The sequence below is a fragment of the Oncorhynchus mykiss genome, chromosome 8 (genome assembly GCF_057628025.1).
Source record: "Oncorhynchus mykiss isolate SJ-2025 chromosome 8, ASM5762802v1, whole genome shotgun sequence".
Lineage (NCBI taxonomy): Eukaryota > Metazoa > Chordata > Actinopteri > Salmoniformes > Salmonidae > Oncorhynchus > Oncorhynchus mykiss.
In genome coordinates, this window is record NC_143029.1 from 11,613,952 (window position 1) to 11,633,780 (window position 19,829).

Sequence of the window (19,829 nt, forward strand, 5' to 3'; positions counted from 1 at the left end):
GTTGGGATGGTTTTATTCGGCTTGCAAGCCTCCCCCTTTTTTCCTCCAAACATAACGATGGTCATTATGGTCAAACAGTTCTATTTTTGTTTCATCAGACCAGTGGAAAAAGTATGATCTTTGTCCCCATGTGCAGTTGCAAACCGTAGTCTGGCTTTTTTATGGCGGTTTTGAAGCAGTGGCTTCTTCCTTGCTGAGCGGCCATTCAGGTTATGTTGATATAGGACTCGTTTTACTGTGGATATAGATACATTTGTACCTGTTTCCTCCAGCATCTTCACAGGGTCCTTTGCTGTTGTTCTGGGATTGATTTGCACTTTTCACACCAAAGTACTTTAATCTCTAGGAGACAGAACGCGTCTTCTTCCTGAGCGGTATGACAGCTGCGTGGTCCCATGGTGTTTATACTTGCACACTATTGTTTGTTCAGATGAAGGTGGTACCTTCAGGCATTTGGAAATTGCTCCCAAGGATGAACCCAACTTTTTTTTCTGAGGTCTTGGCTGATTTCTTTTGATTTTCCCATGAAAATGAGCAAAGAGGCAATGAGTTTGAAGGTAGACCTTGAAATACATCCACAGGTTCACCTCCAATTGACTCAAATGATTTTAATTAGCCTATCAGAAGCTTCTAAAGCCATTACATAATTTTCTGGAATTTTCCAAGCTGTTTAAAGGCACAGTCAACATAAAGGTATGTAAACTTCTGACCCACTGGAATTATAAGTTAAATAATCTGTCGGTAAACAATTGTTGGAAAAATGTGTCATGCACAAAGTAGATGTCCTAACCTACTTGCCAAAGCTATAGTTTGTTAATCTTATTCATTCCTTTACACTTGTGTGTATAAGGTAGTTGTTGTGAAATTGTTAGATTACTTGTTAGATATTACTGCATGGTCGGAACTAGAAGCACAAGCATTTCGCTACACTCGCATTAACATCTGTTAACCATGTGTATGTGACAAATAAAATTTGATTTGATTTGATTTAACAAGAAATTTGTGGAGTGGTTGAAAAACAAGTTTTAATGACTCCAACCTAAGTGTATGTAAACTTCCGACTTTAACTCTACATGTACACACACATACAGTACCAGTCAAAAGTTTGGACACAGAATAATACTGAAGACATCAAAACTATTAAATAACTTATGGAATCATGTAGTAACCAAAAAAGTGTTGAACAAATCTAAATATATTTTATATTTGAGATTCTTCAAAGTAGCCACCCTTTGCCTTGATGACAGCTTTGCACACTCTTGGCATTCTCTCAACCAGCTTCACCTGGAATGCTTTTCCAACACTCTTGAAGGAGTTCCCACATATGCTGAGCACTTGTTGGCTGCTTTTCCTTCACTCTGTGGTCCAACTCATTCCAAACCAACTCAATTTGGTTGAGGTTGGGTGATTGTGGAGGACAGATCATCTGATGCAGCACTCCATTACTCTCCTTCTTGGACAAATAGCCCTTACACAGCCTGGAGGTTTGTTGGGTCATTGTCCTGTTGAAAACAAGTTATAGTCCCACTAAATGCAAACCAGATGGGATGGTGTATCGCAGCAGAATACTGTGGTAGCCATGCTGGTTAAGTGTCACCAGCAAAGCACCATCAAACCACCTCCTCTTCCATGCTTCACAGTGGGGATTACACATGCAGAGATCATCCATTCACCTACTCTGCATCTCACAAAGACACTTGGACTCGTCAGACCAAAGGATAGATTTCCACTGGCCTAATGTCCATTGCTTGTGTTTCTTGGCCAAAGCAAGTGTCTTCTTATTATTGGTGTTTTTTAGTAGTGTTTTCTTTGCCTCAGTTCGACCATGAAGGTCTGATTCACACAGTCTCCTCTGAACAGTGGATGTTGTGTATGTTACTTGATCTCTGTGAAGCATTTATTTGGGCTGGTAACTCTAATGAACTTATCCTCTGCAGCAGAGGTAACTCTGGGTCTTCCTTTCCTGTGGTGGTCCTCATGAAAGTCAGTTTCATCATAGCTCTTGATGGTTTTTGCGACGTCACTTGAAGATACTTTCAAAGTTCTTGAAATTTTTCAGATTGACTGACCTTCATGTCTTAAAGTAATGATGGAGTGTCATTTCTCTTTTCTTATTTGAGCTGTTCTTGCCATAATATGGACTTGGTCTTTTACCAAATAGCCCTGTCTTTTGTATACCACCCCTACCTTGTCACAGCACAACTGATTGGCACAAACGCATTAAGAAGGAAAGAAATTCCACAAATTAACTTATAACAAGGCACACCTGTTAATTGAAATGCATTCCAGGTGACTACCTCGTGAAGCTGGTTGAGAGAATTCCAAAAGTGTGCAAAGCTATCATCAAGGCAAAGGGTGGCTACTTTGAAGAATCTCAAATGTAAACTATATGTGGATTTGTTTTACACTTTTTTGGTTACTACATGATTACATATGTGTTATTTCATAATTTATTCTACAATATAGAAAATAGTCAAAATAAAGGAAAACCTTTTGAATGAGTAGGTGTGTCCAAACCTTTGACTGGTACTGTACATGTACAAACACATACAGCACGCGCATAGATATGCACACGTGATGTCCGGAGTCAGCAGTTCTACCCTACTACTACACCAGACTCCAGTAACCCCAAACATATTTTCAACAAGCGAAGAGAATGACAGGGTCATTCAGAGTTCTGTTATACTCCTATTTAAAGTCAGTGTTAAAATATGTGCCCCAGCTTGTGCAGTCCTTTTGGCTTGCTCTGTAATTAGTATAGCAAGCCAGTGAGAGAACATTGTTTTCACCAGAATGAATGGGTCCCTCTATGTACATCATAATGTTGACCTCATCGCCTTGTTTTCTATTATTATCAGTTACTGACATCATTTCACCAAGTTCCCAGAACTCTGCAAGAGAGAGACAAAGAGACAGAAAGAGACAGACAGAGAGACAGACCGACAGAGAGAGAGAGAGAGAGACAGACTGACAGACAGACAGAGGGAGAGCGAGAGAGAGACAGACAGAGAGGGAGAGCGAGAGAGAGACAGAAAGAAAGAGAGAGGGAGAGCGAGAGAGCGACAGAAAGAGAGAGAGAGGGAGAGCGAGAGAGAGAGAGACGGAAACACAAACAAAGCATCATTCATGAAGGGAGTATGGCCCGAGTCCAAAACACTAATTACATTCCCTAGTATATGTCTACCCCCCCACCAGTTCAACACTGATTAGGAGGATAGAAAGAGAGAAGGAAGTGGTTTTCTGAAGAGAGAAGTGTGTGGCTATTGTGCTGACAGTTCCTCACGGTTGAGTTACCTCGCATCCACACTCGCACTCACACGTGCACAAAACAACACACACACACACACACACACACTGGCCTCACACATGCCACCCTTCTAGAATAAAACAGTTTAGATTGAAAATGTAAGAATGGGAAAAGGTGATGGACCTATAATTTGCTTTCTTTAGACACCAACCCCAGGCAAACCAGAATTGGTTCTGTGTAAGTTCCCAGAACATTCGTTAGGTCGCAGCAAATGTTCTCATAACACAAAAACATTCTAGTTGTGGTGATGATTATAATGTTTGCCTGATGTTGCAAGAATGTTTCTTAGAACACATTTAATCTGTTCATTAAAGGTTCCCAGAATATTTGTGTAAAAGTGTAAAAAAATTAAACATTGTGTAAAAATGTACTGTTCAACATTGAGACGTTTGATATGCCCCCCCCCCCCCCCCACATCTTATTTTTCATGATCTGAAAAGCAAAATTGATCCTAGAACATCACTCATAGTCTTGGATACCTTGTAAATATGGACCCAGAGGTAGGAAGTATAGAGGATGGTGAATAACCCAGTTACCAGTTTTTCCCTGGGTTAGTTATGTCTAAGAAGGCTAAATAGGAAGCATGTAATTCCTGCTTGACCATACTGCCATGGCGACCATACTGCCATGGCGACCATACTGCCATGGCGACCATAAGATTTTTTGAGAGTTTCCTGGTGACGTAGAGGATTAAAGACCTGGCTTGAGAATCAAACATTGCAGGTTGAAACCCCACATGTGCAGATTGTCAACATATGAAAGATATATGGTTGTGTTCGTATGATTAAATGTTCTACGATGTCATGTGTGTCTATAATCACCTTGTGGGTCTACAATACAGAAGAATCATCCCACAATGTTCCCACCAGACTGTTGCCACAACCTAATAAAAACATTCTGGAAAACCTTTTAAGGAACGGACAAAATGTGATCTAGGAATGTTCTTACAAACATTGCATAGTCATCAGCATGACTAGATAGTGTTTGTGTTATGAGAACATGCCGCAACCTAACGAATGTTCTGGGAACTTTCACAGAACCAATTTTGGTTTGCTGGGAAAACATCACTGGTACATTGTGTTATTACATTACCTGGAAACCTAATGAGAACGTTTGAGGAATGTTCTGTGGTGATTGTTAGAGATGTTGGGAATCTTAGAAGAACATTCCAAGGATATTTCATTGAAGACATTCTTTGAACATTCTTTGAATGTTTTCAGGATGTTAGAATCCTAATGTTAAATAAAACCCTAACTAGAACTTAATGGGAATCTTAGATAATGTTCTGGGAATGTTCCCGGTTTGCTGGGACCATTTTTCCATTAAACACAAATCAGACAAATCTTTCCATTTGATCTGTATTTTCCATTCTTTTATTTATTTATTTCAGCAAAGGGATTAACAAAACGCTCCATATATTCTTCTGAAACGATCAAATGTCTTTGTTTGAGACATCTCTTTTCCAGACTTTATTCTATAAGAGAGCAGTATATCTAACAGGTAGTGAGTGGTCTGTGACGTTGAATGTGAGCCAATGTGTGTTACACCGCAATCGGTCCAGGTGGAAACACTCACCGACTCAGTCAGCAGTGCCACTCTCTAAACTACATCACATCCTGCAATTAGGGGTCTAAGTGTGTGTGTGTGCGAGCATGTGTGTGTTTGACAGCGAACATGCTTACACACGCACACACACACCCCTCACACACGCACACACACACCCCTCACACGCCTCACGCACACACCCCTCACACACTCCTCACACACGCACACACCCCTCACACACGCACACACACACCCCTCACACACTGCACACACCCCTCACACACGCACACACACACCCCTCACACACTGCACACACCCCTCACACACACACACACCCCTCACACACACACCCCTCACATACCCCTCACACACACACACCCCTCACACACCCCTCACACACACACACACCCCTCACACACACATTGCACTAGTTTGGGTCATTTAACTCATGCCAACTCTCCATTTCTGTGTTTATCCCAGTGTACATTGTCTGACTGGCTGAGTCGTTGTGTTTTCACTGAACAGCTAATTAACAAAGGCCCGGTCTGTCTCACATGTCCGTTTTGGATTGCAGGGTGAGCCCACCTCTAGTCTTTATATGGCTAAGTACAAGGCGATATACGGATTTATACAGACAGTGTGTGTTGGTTGAGTGACTGAAGTGTCCATTATGAAGCTCAGTAATCAGACCAGCATGTGGATGGATCTATTACTGCTCAAACAACTCAACCTCAGATCACCTTTAGTTTAGCTAAACTACAGTATCTCAGACTACCTTCACACTGCACTCCTAAACTACAGTCTCAGACTACCTACACACTGCACTCTTAAACTACAGTCTCAGACTACCTTCACACTGCACTCCTAAACTACAGTCTTTCAGACTACCTTCACACTGCCCTCCTAAACCACAGTTTCAGACTACCTACACACTGCACTCCTAAACCACAGTTTCAGACTACCTACACACTGCACTCCTAAACTACAGTATCTCAGACTACCTTCACACTGCACTCCTAAACTACAGTATCTCAGACTACCTTCACACTGCACTCCTAAACTACAGTCTCAGACTACCTTCACACTGCACTCCTAAACTACAGTCTCAGACTACCTACACACTGCACTCCTAAACTACAGTCTCAGACTACCTTCACACTGCACTCCTAAACTACAGTCTTTCAGACTACCTTCACACTGCCCTCCTAAACCACAGTTTCAGACTACCTACACACTGCACTCCTAAAACTACAGTCTTTCAGACTACCTTCACCCTGCACTCCTAAAACTACAGTCTTTCAGACTACCTACACACTGCACTCCTAAACTACAGTTTCAGACTACCTACACACTGCACTCCTAAAACTACAGTCTTTCAGACTACCTTCACACTGCACTCCTAAACTACAGTCTCAGACTACCTTCACACTGCACTCCTAAACTACAGTCTCAGACTACCTTCACACTGCACTCCTAAAACTAGTCTTTCAGACTACCTTCACACTGCACTCCTAAACTACAGTATCAGACTACCTTCACACTGCACTCTTAAACTACAGAGTCTCAGACTACCTTCACACTGCACTCCTAAAACTACAGTCTTTCAAACTACCTTCACACTGCACTCCTAAACTACAGTCTCAGACTACCTACACACTGCACTCCTAAACTACAGTTTCAGACTACCTACACACTGCACTCCTAAACAACAGAGTCTCAGACTACCTTCACACTGCACTCCTAAACTACAGTCTTTCAGACTACCTTCACACTGCACTCCTAAACTACAGTTTCAGACTACCTACACACTGCACTCCTAAACTACAGAGTCTTAGACTACCTTCACACTGCACTCTTAAAACTACAGTCTCAGACTACCTTCACACTGCACTCCTAAAACTACAGTCTCAGACAACCTACACACTGCACTCCTAAACTACAGTCTCAGACTACCTATACACTGCACTCCTAAACTACAGTCTCAGACTACCTACACACTGCACTCCTAAACTACAGTCTCAGACTACCTTCACACTGCACTCCTAAAACTACAGTCTCAGACAACCTACACACTGCACTTCTAAACTACAGTCTCAGACTACCTACACACTGCACTCCTAAACTACAGTCTCAGACTACCTACACACTGCACTCCTAAACTACAGTCTCAGACTACCTTCACACTGCACTCCTAAACTACAGTCTCAGACTACCTACACACTGCAAAACATTTCTAAATCCTATTCCTAAATCCAGTGACATTACATTTCACAGTACTCAATAGTCCTAGAATCAAAAAGTCCAAGTCGAACATGACATTTGTGGTAAATATTGTGAAAGCAGCTTAAACTGGGAGAGAAATCACTCTGATCATGTGCACATGTTTTCAGCTTTTAAAGGATCAAACACAGTGATTCTCACAATAGATCTATTCCCGTAGTGAAGTGAGTCAGAGTTAACTAGACAGATCCAAGTGGAATGCTGAAGATCTGAGTCACCATTAATAATAGCGTCGTGTACAGTTCCAGTGTAGACAGAGTAGTGAAGGAAGCATGTGGAGCGAGGAGGATACAGCAACAGAGGAAGCGGGTGACTCAGTAGTCCACTCAGAGTACTCTGGGAAAACACACACACATGCTTGACACTCAGATCACTAACTGCAACAAACACAGCTGTACAACGTTAAATATGCATGTTTTTGAAACCAATTAACCTTTAGTACGTATTGTAAATAAAATGTTTCATTTTGAAATCATGCATTGGCAGTCATATTGAGGTTGTCTTTAAGTGTTCTTTAGGCAGAATAGTTACAGATGTGCAGTTTGACTCAGTGAGATTCTCAGTCAATGAACCTTGATTCTCTGGCTGTATCACTGTATCAACCAACGCGTGTGTGGGATCATAGCATCTGATCCCGATGTTATGCTCTTAGTTATCCCTTCAGGCAAGAAGAAGCGAGGGAGAGAGTCAGGCTCCTACTCTGGGGAGGTGAAGACGAACGAGGAAGGAGTGGAGGAGAGCGCCCACCAGCCTCCGGACATGAACCCTGTAATCAACTCTACGACGGGCAGCACCAACATGGCCCTCATCAGTAGCACACTGGCAGCCTACAACTACATAGCAGGTACAGCAACAACATTATAGCAAGTACGGCAACGTTCACACAACGTTACAGTAACATAGCAAGTACAGCAACGTTCACACAACGTTACAGCAACATAGCAAGTACAGCAACGTTCACACAATGTTACAGCAACATAGCAAGTACAGCAACGTTCACACAACGTTACAGCAACATAGCAAGTACAGCAACGTTCACACAACGTTACAGCAACATAGCAAGTACAGCAACGTTCACATGTCACAGCAACATAGCAGGTACAGGAACGATCACACAACGTTACAGCAACATAGCAAGTACAGCAACGTTCACACAACGTTACAGCAACATAGCAAGTACAGCAACGTTCACACAATGTTACAGCAACATAGCAAGTACAGCAACGTTCACACAACGTTACAGCAACATAGCAAGTACAGCAACGTTCACACAACGTTACAGCAACATAGCAGGTACAGCAACGATCACACAACGTTACAGCAACATAGCAAGTACAGCAACGTTCACATGTCACAGCAACATAGCAGGTACAGCAACGATCACAGAACGTTACAGCAACACAGCAGGTACAGCAACGTTCACATGTCACAGCAACATAGCAGGTACAGCAACGATCACAGAACGTTACAGCAACATAGCAAGTACAGCAACGTTCAAACAACGTTACAGCAACATAGCAAGTACAGCAACGTTCACACAATGTTACAGCAACATAGCAAGTACAGCAACGTTCACACAATGTTACAGCAACATAGCAAGTACAGCAACGTTCACACAACGTTACCGCAACATAGCAAGTACAGCAACGTTCACACAACGTTACAGCAACATAGCAAGTACAGCAACGTTCACATGTCACAGCAACATAGCAGGTACAGCAACGTTCACACAACGTCACAGCAACTTTGCATTACCACAATCTGTGCTGACCGTGAAGTAGAGAAGAGGTTAATGTTGGGCTCTGAGGGGTTCATCTACACTGAGGTTCCCTCTCCACTGTGACTGAGACCCCAGAGGGGTTTATCTACACTGAGGTTCCCTCTCCACTGTGATTGAGACCCCTGAGGGGTTTATCTACACTGAGGTTCCCTCTCCACTGTGACTGAGACCCCAGAGGGGTTCATCTACACTGAGGTTCCCTCTCCACTGTGACTGAGACCCCAGAGGGGTTTATCTACACTGAGGTTCCCTCTCCACTGTGACTGAGACCCCAGAGGGGTTCATCTACACTGAGGTTCCCTCTCCACTGTGACTGAGACCCCAGAGGGGTTTATCTACACTGAGGTTCCCTCTCCACTGTGACTGAGACCCCAGAGGGGTTTATCTACACTGAGGTTCCCTCTCCACTGTGACTGAGACCTCTGAGGGGTTTATCTACACTGAGGTTCCCTCTCCACTATGACTGAGACCCCAGAGGGGTTTATCTACACTGAGGTTCCCTCTCCACTGTGACTGAGACCCCAGAGGGGTTTATCTACACTGAGGTTCCCTCTCCACTGTGACTGAGACCCCTGAGGGGTTCATCTACACTGAGGTTCCCTCTCCATTGTGACTGAGACCCCAGAGGGGTTTATCTACACTGAGGTTTCCTCTCCACTGTGACTGAGACCTCTGAGGGGTTTATCTACACTGAGGTTCCCTCTCCACTATGACTGAGACCCCAGAGGGGTTTATCTACACTGAGGTTCCCTCTCCACTGTGACTGAGACCCCAGAGGGGTTTATCTACACTGAGGTTCCCTCTCCACTGTGACTGAGACCCCTGAGGGGTTCATCTACACTGAGGTTCCCTCTCCATTGTGACTGAGACCCCAGAGGGGTTTATCTACACTGAGGTTCCCTCTCCACTGTGACTGAGACCCCTGAGGGGTTCATCTACACTGAGGTTTCCTCTCCACTGTGACTGAGACCCCAGAGGGGTTTATCTACACTGAGGTTCCCTCTCCATTGTGACTGAGACCCCTGAGGGGTTTATCTACACTGAGGTTCCCTCTCCACTGTGACTGAGACCCCAGAGGGGTTTATCTACACTGAGGTTCCCTCTCCACTGTGACTGAGACCCCAGAGGGGTTTATCTACACTGAGGTTCCCTCTCCACAGTGACTGAGACCTCTGAGGGGTTTATCTACACTGAGGTTCCCTCTCCACTGTGACTGAGACCCCAGAGGGGTTTATCTACACTGAGGTTCCCTCTCCACTGTGACTGAGACCCCAGAGGGGTTTATCTACACTGAGGTTCCCTCTCCACAGTGACTGAGACCCCAGAGGGGTTCATCTACACTGAGGTTCCCTCTCCACTGTGACTGAGACCTCTGAGGGGTTTATCTACACTGAGGTTCCCTCTCCACTGTGACTGAGACCCCAGAGGGGTTTATCTACACTGAGGTTCCCTCTCCACTGTGACTGAGACCCCAGAGGGGTTTATCTACACTGAGGTTCCCTCTCCACTGTGACTGAGACCCCAGAGGGGTTTATCTACACTGAGGTTCCCTCTCCACTGTGACTGAGACCCCAGAGGGGTTTATCTACACTGAGGTTCCCTCTCCACTGTGACTGAGACCCCAGAGGGGTTTATCTACACTGAGGTTCCCTCTCCACAGTGACTGAGACCTCTGAGGGGTTTATCTACACTGAGGTTCCCTCTCCACTGTGACTGAGACCCCAGAGGGGTTTATCTACACTGAGGTTCCCTCTCCACTGTGACTGAGACCCCAGAGGGGTTTATCTACACTGAGGTTCCCTCTCCACTGTGACTGAGACCCCAGAGGGGTTTATCTACACTGAGGTTCCCTCTCCACTGTGACTGAGACCCCAGAGGGGTTTATCTACACTGAGGTTCCCTCTCCACTGTGACTGAGACCCCAGAGGGGTTTATCTACACTGAGGTTCCCTCTCCACTGTGACTGAGACCCCTGAGGGGTTTATCTACACTGAGGTTCCCTCTCCACTGTGACTGAGACCCTGGAGGGGTTTATCTACACTGAGGTTCCCTCTCCACTGTGACTGAGACCCCAGAGGGGTTTATCTACACTGAGGTTCCCTCTCCACTGTGACTGAGACCCCAGAGGGGTTTATCTACACTGAGGTTCCCTCTCCACTGTGACTGAGACCCCAGAGGGGTTCATCTACACTGAGGTTCCCTCTCCACTGTGACTGAGACCCCAGAGGGGTTTATCTACACTGAGGTTCCCTCTCCACTGTGACTGAGACCCCAGAGGGGTTTATCTACACTGAGGTTCCCTCTCCACTGTGACTGAGACCCCAGAGGGGTTCATCTACACTGAGGTTCCCTCTCCACAGTGACTGAGACCTCTGAGGGGTTTATCTACACTGAGGTTCCCTCTCCACTGTGACTGAGATGACTTAAATACTGACTGGAGGAATGGAGATCTAGAGCAGAGATGGGTCCCCCTGTAACTTCCCTCTCTCACACACACACACACGACACACACACACTGTGTAGACCAAACATTGGGAACACCTACCTAATATTGAGTTGAACCCCCCTTTTGCCATCAGAACAGCCTCAATTCATCAGGGCATGAACTCTACAAGGTGTTAAAAGCGTTCCACAGGGATGCTGGCCCATGTCGACTCCAATGCTTCCCACAGTTGTGTCAAGTTGGCCGGAAGTCCTTTGGGTGGTGGACCATTCTGGATACACATGGGAAATTCAACAGCATTGCAGTTCTTGACACACTCAAACCGGTGCGCCTGGCACCTACTACCATACCCCATTCAGAGGCACATGTTTTTCTTTTGCCCATTCACTTTCTGAATGACACACACAGACAATCGATGTCTCAAGGATTAAAAATCATTCTTTAGCCTGTCTCCTCCCCTGATTGAAGTGGATTTAACAAGTGACATCAATAAGGGATCATAGCTTTCACCTTGATTCACCTGGTCAGTCTATGTCAGTCTACACCACCCGCGCCAGCCAAATCTAGGAGGCAGCAAGAGATCGAGATACTTGTCAGAGAGAGAAGGCAGCTGAGAAAGCAGTGGAAGAAGGCCTCTGATGCAGAGAGAGAAGGTCTCATGCTACTCCAAGCAGACATCAAATGTCGGCTGGCAACCTTGCGAAGAGCGGAAAACTTAAGGAAACTTCGTAGGAAGAAGGAACACTCAAGAACATGGTTCTCTAAAAAAAAAAAAAGTTTGTCAAAGACCTCTTCGCAAAGGAAAAGTGCGGAATCCTAAAAACTCCAAAGCCTGAACTGGAAGAACATCTGGAAAAGGTCCACCGGGACATGAAAAGGCATGAGCAGATAATCATCCCACATGACATCCCACCTATTCAACCAACAGAATTCAATCTGGTCACTGACCCTGCAAAATGGAAGGAAGTAGAGAACGTTGTCCGACGAGCAAGAGCGGCCTCGGCTCCTGGGCCTAATGGAGTACCATACAAGCTCTACCAGAACGCCCCGGATGTTCTACGCTTTCTTTGGAGGCTCATGAGGATAGTGTGGCAGAAGGAAATAATACCAAAGGCATGGCGAAGGGCTGGTGGTGTGCTAATCCCGAAAGAGAAGGATGCGACAGACATCAGTCAATTCCGACCAATCTCCCTTCTCAACGTCGAAGGGAAGATCTTTTTCAGTATAATAGCACAGAGGCTGTCCACTTACCTGGAAAGGAACAAGTACATTGATACATCTGTACAGAAAGCAGGCATTCCTGGTTTCTCTGGTTGCCTGGAACATATTAGTATGATTTGGCACCAGATCCAAACAGCTAAGAAGGACAAGAGAGACCTCTATGTCATCTTCCTCAACCTGGCCAATGCCTTTGGCTCAGTTCCCCATGAACTCCTCTGGGAATCCTTCAACATTTTCCACATACCAGAACCCATCACTACACTGGTAAAGGCCTATTTCCAAGACCTGCAATTGTGTTGCACAACACCTGACTTCACAACAACATGGCAGCGCTTGGAAGTAGGCATAATGGCAGGCTGTACAATTTCACCTCTGGCCTTCACTATGGCCATGGAAGTCATCATCAAGGCATCGAGATGGGTGGTCGGCGGTGAGAGAACTAAGGAAGGGCTCCGTCTCCCACCTATCCGAGCATACATGGATGACATGACTACACTGACCACCCCTGCAGCATGCACCAGGCGACTACTTGCAAAACTGCAGGATAACATCAAGTGGGCCCGGATGAAATCAAGCCAAGCAAATCTCGAAGCATCTCCATAGTCAAGGGACAGCTTAAAGATGTGAGGTTCTGCTTTGGAGATGACCCGATACCAACGGTGTCTGAGCAACCCGTCAAGAGCCTTGGTAGATGGTACAATGAAAGCCTCCGGGATAAAATCAAGTGCAGAAAGTAAGGCAGGACATCGCCGACGGTCTTGAGAACATCAACAAGACCCGACTGCCTGGGAAGCTTTGGTGCCTACAGTTTGGACTTCTCCCCTGGGTAATGTGGCCACTCACCATCTGAGGTCCCAATAACAACAGTGGAGAAGATGGAGCGAACCATTACCTCATATGTGAAGAAATGGCTGGGTGTCCCACGATGCCTGAGTAACATCGGCCTCTATGGCAAAGGGGTCCTTGAACTACCTCTTACAAGTCTAACGGAGGAGTACAAGTGCTCTAAAGTAAGACTTCAGATGACATTGAAGGACTCCAAAGACCAGACCATTAGCAAGGCTGCACCTCCCCTACAAACTGGACGGAAATGGACATCATCCAAGTCTGTGCAGCAAGCAACATCAGCCCTGAGACACCAAGACATTGTGGGGAATATCCAGCATGGAAGAGGAGGCTTTGGCCTGGCAGCAAGCAAACCAACGTTCCATAAGGCAACAACATCTGAACGCAGAAAGCTGGTGGTCGAGGAGGTACGCAGACAGGAGGAGACTGCAAGAAGTGCAAAGGCTGTCTCTCTTGCTAAACAAGGGCAATGGACGCGGTGGGAAGGCCTGGAGAGGAGAAAGATCAACTGGAGTGAGCTTTGGCAAATGGAGGCAAGCAACATCATAAGAGCTGTTTATGATGTGCTTCCATCACCAAAAAACCTACATCAATGGTATGGCGAGGACTCGACCTGCCCCCTCTGCCCAGCTCCAGCGACTCTCAGGCATATAATGACAGGTTTCAAGACCAGCCTCTCACAAGGCCGCTACACCTTGAGGCACAATCAGGTCCTCAAGAGCCTGGCTGCAGCACTTGAAACCAAGAGGAGTGCAACCAATTAATTACCTCCAAAAACAAGCAATCCCGTCAAAACAACAACAGGCATCCGGGAGGGACAGAAACGGCCCAAGCATCCTCCTACGAAGCCAGAAACTGGACACCTAGCCATGGCCCGGGACTAGAAGATGCTTGTCGATATTGGCCAGCAACTCATTTTTCCACCTGAGATTGCTTCTACCAACCTTAGGCCAGACATGGTACTCTGGTCCCCTTCACGAAAGGCTGTGTACATCATAGAGCTCACAGTCCCGTGGGAAAACTCTGTTGAAGAGGCCTACGAGCATAAGAAACTGCGTTACACAGAGTTGGCAGCAGATGCAACTCAGCGTTGCTGGAATGCAAAAGTCTGGCCAGTTGAAGTGGGATGCAGAGGATTCGTGGCTTCTTCCACCATCAGGTTGCTGAAAGAACTTGGAATCCATGGACAGGCTCTGCGGCAGACCGTCAGAGCAGTTTCTCAAGCAGCTGAAAGAGGCAGCCAGTGGATCTGGATCAAACGGAAGGACCCTTGCTGGGCTATAACTTCATGACCCCCCACCCCCACCTGAGAACCCAATTCAGATCCCTCCGAACTTGAGGCTTTATCACCCTTTAGCTGGCCACCTTTGATGAGGGTGTTTAGTGATTAAAGGCCGAAACACCCACTGATTCGAAGGCACACTACTGAGGATGTGTCCCAAAATGGACATCTTAACCCAGTCTAAGAAATAAACTTCCCATGCCACTCTGTCAACATCACGGCAAATCTCATGCGAGTGCATTCCATCTATTGGCACAATGGACAGTTTTTAACATCTCGTCCCGTGTTTTATGATTCTGTTTCCGTCATGGAAAGAACAGGTGTTCTTAATGTTTTGTATACTCAGTGTATATCCACACAGACATGCATACACACGCACACGCACACACACACACACACACACACACAGTATAACCGTCCTCGTCTGTCACCTGCTCCATCCAGCTGCTAAAACACACAGAGGAGAGGGAGAGGAGAAAGAGGGAGAGGATAAAGAGGGAGAGGAGAGAGAGGGAGAGGAGAAAGAGGGAGAGGAGAGAGAGGGAGAGGAGAAAGAGGGAGAGGAGAAAGAGGGAGGGGAGAAAGTGGGAGAGGAGAAAGAGGGAGAGGAGAAAGAGGGAGAGGAGAAAGAGGGAGAGGGGAAAGAGGGAGGGGAGAAAGAGGGAGAGGAGAAAGAGGGAGGGGAGAAAGAGGGAGAGGAGAAAGAGGGAGGGGAGAAAGAGTGAGAGGAGAAAGAGAGGGAGAGGAGAAAGGGAGGGAGGGAGGAGAGGGAGAGGAGAAAGAGAGAGGGAGAGGAGAAAGAGAGAGAGGGAGGGAGAGGAGAAAGAGGGAGAGAGAAGTATTTCCTGTTTCTTTACCTCCTACTCGTACGGCCAAATAAACACACTTACTGGTGAAGTAGACCCACATACACAGTCAGATAACCATAAGGGGACACAGTCAGATAACCATACAGGAGACACAGTCAGATAACCATACAGGGGACACAGTCAGATAACCATACAGGAGACACAGTCAGATAACCATACAGGGGACACAGTCAGATAACCATACAGGGGACACAGTCAGATAACCATACAGGGGACACAGTCAGATAACCATACAGGGGACACCGTCAGATAGCCATACAGGGGACACAGTGCTGGATCGAATCCCTGAGCTGACAAGGTAAAAATATGTTGTTCTGCCACTGTGGAAGGCAGTTAACCCACTGTTCCCCGGGCGTCTAAGACAGGGATGTGGGTTATGGCAGTCCCCCACACCTCTCTGATTCAGAGGGGTTGGGTTAAATGTGGAAGACACATTTCAGTTGAATACATTCAGTTGGACAACTGACTAGGTATCCCCCTTTCCAATACAGGGGACACAGTCAGATTACCATACAGGACACACAACACACAACACACACTGTACTGTACATAGGCCTGAGGGCTAGGTACCACCCTCCCTCCCTCTCTCTCTATCAGCCTGTGTGATCTTCTCTGGTGATTTAACCACTATTGTCTGTCACATTCTCTGTGGTCATGGGAGCAGAATTGAAGATGCTTTCATTTCAAGCCAATCTCTCTGTGTTCAAAAATGTTTCACTGAGCAGGTGTGTAAGGCAGCAAAACAGGCTAAGCAAGTCAGAGTTCAATTATTTATTGCTTTCAAAGGCAACACCTGTACTTGAAATGAATTAACTACTTATGAACTATGAGCCTTTTGACTCTCTCTCTCTCTCTCTCCCTTGCTCTCTCACGTTATCTCACTCTCTCTCACATTCTCTCACTCTCTCACGCTCTCTCTCTCTCGCTCTCCCTTTCTCTCTCACTCTCTCTCTCTCACTCACTCTCACTCACTCTCTCTCACTCTCTCTCACTCTCACGCTCTCTCTCTCTCTCTCTCCCTCCCTTCCTCCGTCTACAGACCACCCAGAGCGTGCAGCTCTCTACTTCCTGTGTGGCGTGTGCCTGGGCCTCTTCTTTACCCTCTTTGCTCTGGTCGTCCAGATCTCATGCCGCACCGACTGCCAACCCCGCCGTCGCCCCGGCACCACCACCAAGAAGCGTCCGCGGCCCTCCGACTCCTCATCCGACTCCAGAGACTCTGACTCGGACACCACGTCAGACCTGTCGGCCCGCCGCCACCGCCGTTTCGAGCGCACTCTCAACATGAATGTGTTCACATCAGTGGAGGAGCTGGAGCGTGCTCAGCGGCTGGAGGAGAGGGAGAGGATCATACGAGAGATCTGGATGAACGGTCAGCCGGACATACCCGGGACGCGCAGCCTCAACCGCTACTACTGAGGCAGGACCGTAAAGTAACCTCTACTAGATCTAGATGAACCCGGGACGCGCAGCCTCAACCGCTACTACTGAGGCAGGACCGTAAAGGAACCTCTACTAGATCTAGATGAACCCGGGACGCGCAGCCTCAACCGCTACTACTGAGGCAGGACCGTAAAGGAACCTCTACTAGATCTAGAAATGGGGGGGGGGGGGGGGGGGGGGCTGTGAAGGTTGGAGCGCAGTACTTGAGATGGGATGTGTAGGACCACAAATGGACCTCTGGGTTTTGGGAATGGGGCCCCATGACCTGACGGGGACCTGCGAAGGTTTGGAACCCTCTGTCTGGGTATCTCCCTCTGTCAGTCTGTCTGTGACCATGTGGGTACTCTAGACCAGGGCTGTCCAACCCTCTTCCTGGAGACCTACTGTCCTGTTGGTTTTCAGTCCAACCCTCTTCCTGGAGACCTACTGTCCTGTAGCTTTTCAGTCCAACCCTCTTCCTGGAGACCTACTGTCCTGTAGGTTTTCAGTCCAACCCTCTTCCTGGAGACAAACTGTCCTGTAGTAGGTTTTCAGTCCAACCCTCTTCCTGGAGATCTACTGTCCTGTAGTAGGTTTTCAGTCCAACCCTCTTCCTGGAGATCTACTGTCATGTAGTAGGTTTTCAGTCCAACCCTCTTCCTGGAGCTCTACTGTCCTGTAGGTTTTCGGTCCAGCGTATCTGATTCAGCTAGTTAAGATCTTGTTGAGCAGCTAATTAGTAGAATCAGGTGTGTTAAATTAGGGTTGGACTGAAAACCAACAGGGCAGTAGATCTCCAGGATGAGGGTTGACTGAAAACCAACAGGACGGTAGATCTCCAGGAAGAGGGTTGGACTGAAAAACAACAGGACGGTAGATTTCCAGGAAGAGGGTTGGACTGAAAACCAACAGGACGGTAAGATCTCCAGGAAGAGGGTTGGACTGAAAACCAACAGGGCGGTAGATCTCCAGGAAGAGGGTTGGACTGAAAACCAACAGGATGGTAGATCTCCAGGAAGAGGGTTGGTCAGCCTTGGTATAGAGTAAAGACCCCTCTATTTTTGCAGTGAGAATAAGCTCCTCCTTCTCAGCATGGTAAGCTCGACCGGAGCCCGCCAGTCATTGGTGGAGGCTGAAGGTGGAAGGTCATTTAACTGCACAGCCTCGCATTTGACCTCCTCACACCCTTCTGAAGTGGAGGATCTTGGGATACTTAGGCTGTAAAGCCTGAAAGGTGATTTAAGGACAGTTGCTAATGTTACTCCACTGTTGCCTAGTGGATACTGAGAATTGGGCAGCTTGCTTCATGCTCACTCACCCTTCAGTATTTAAATGGGTGAATGGTTTTTCGGAGAGGCATAGCACTTACAGTGAAATGTACAGCGTAACACTTAAGAGGGAAATGACCACGTTCAACCGACGCTGCCTTTTAAACTTTGAACTCAAAATGTGTTTTTTTTTTGGAATTCATCTCAAACCCTTTATGAAATGTATTTTATATAATATTTAAATAGTATTTTTTGTTATTGTGTATTTGTTTTCTTTACAGTTATTATTATGAAATATTTTTATACTGTGGCGATTGAAGCTTGTCTGGCACCTCAGGGATGCAATCCTAGGTGTATGTCCAAAATGGCACCCTATTTGTTTTATAGTGCACTACTTCTGGCTAGAGCTCTGGTCAAAGGTGGTGCACTACATAGGGAATAGGGTGCCATTTTGGACAAAACCCCCCTAGTTTTTCTGTGTATGGTCGTTTCTATTTGCTTCCTAAGAAGGGGATCAGGGCCTGTATTTAGCAAGTGTCTCAAGAGTATGAGTGCTGATCTAGGATCAGGTTACCCCTCCCCCTGTCCATGTAATCTTGTTCATTATGATCTAAAAGGCTAAACTGATCCTGGACCAGGACTCTTACTCTGAGACTTTATGAATTCAGGCCCAGTATAATGCTCTAGATGTGTCAGCATAAAAAAATATATATATATTAAAAAATACAATGTAAACTCAGAGGTCAAGTGATTTAATAAGCTTGTTTTTATATATGTTATAATATTCACAGTGCAGTGCCTTACCTGGCAACAAGGATGTATATTGGTGGGAAAAAAAACCCAGTCACCTGAGTCAACCAATCATTATGAATTTATGAAACAATCAATTCCAATCATGTTTATTTCCATGTTTCTCATGTTATGTTTCTCACTTTGTCAAACTGGCTTGTGTGTGTGTTGTCCATGTTTAAATGGTGAGGCAGGTCCCAGATAATGTTGTGCTGTGTCATGCCAATGGCCATAAAACTTGATAAGACCGTAAAACAGATCTAGGATCAGCTAGGAAATGGCTAAAATCTATGTACATTTTTTCAAATACATTGCACTTGTTATCATGTAGGAATGTATGTACAGTACAGAACACAATCTCTTCAATTGTCTACCAGTGAAATAGCTTCCAAATTATTACTGTGGGCAGCAAGACTAGTGTTGTCCCTCATGGGACACCATAGGGCTATCTGTCAGGTTTATTGTAATAACCATGTTGTTAATATAAGTTATATTCATCCAGTTCTGTTGCACTGGGTTGAACTATAGGTATCATGGTTTATTATAAGAAGTTTGGGATTTTCTTGACTGAGAGGGGAGTTGAGAATGCAGTGAATAATCTTCACTTCAACTGCAAATCATTTAAATGGTTTTATATTGAAAAAGCTTTTGCGTTTCAATGGGACAAAACAATATGGCAATAGCTGGTGAGACCAAAATATGACTCCTTTGCTTGGAATAAACTGTGTTGAAAATAAGATCTTGACTCATTGGTTGTTTTATTTTGTACCTATGTGA

At 45.9% G+C, this 19,829-nt stretch overlaps 1 protein-coding gene across 1 annotated transcript in view; it reads left to right on the plus strand.

The window, feature by feature from the left end:
• Positions 1-19,786, plus strand: part of LOC110529360 (protein eva-1 homolog C) — a 204,166-nt gene extending 184,380 nt beyond the window's left edge. The window contains exons 7-8 of the mRNA XM_036984740.2: positions 7,785-7,976; positions 16,613-19,786. Of these exons, the coding sequence (XP_036840635.2) occupies positions 7,785-7,976; positions 16,613-16,992 (572 nt within the window). The 3' untranslated portion in view covers positions 16,993-19,786. The remainder of the gene's footprint in view (positions 1-7,784; positions 7,977-16,612) is intronic.
• The last annotated feature ends 43 nt before the right edge of the window (positions 19,787-19,829 follow it).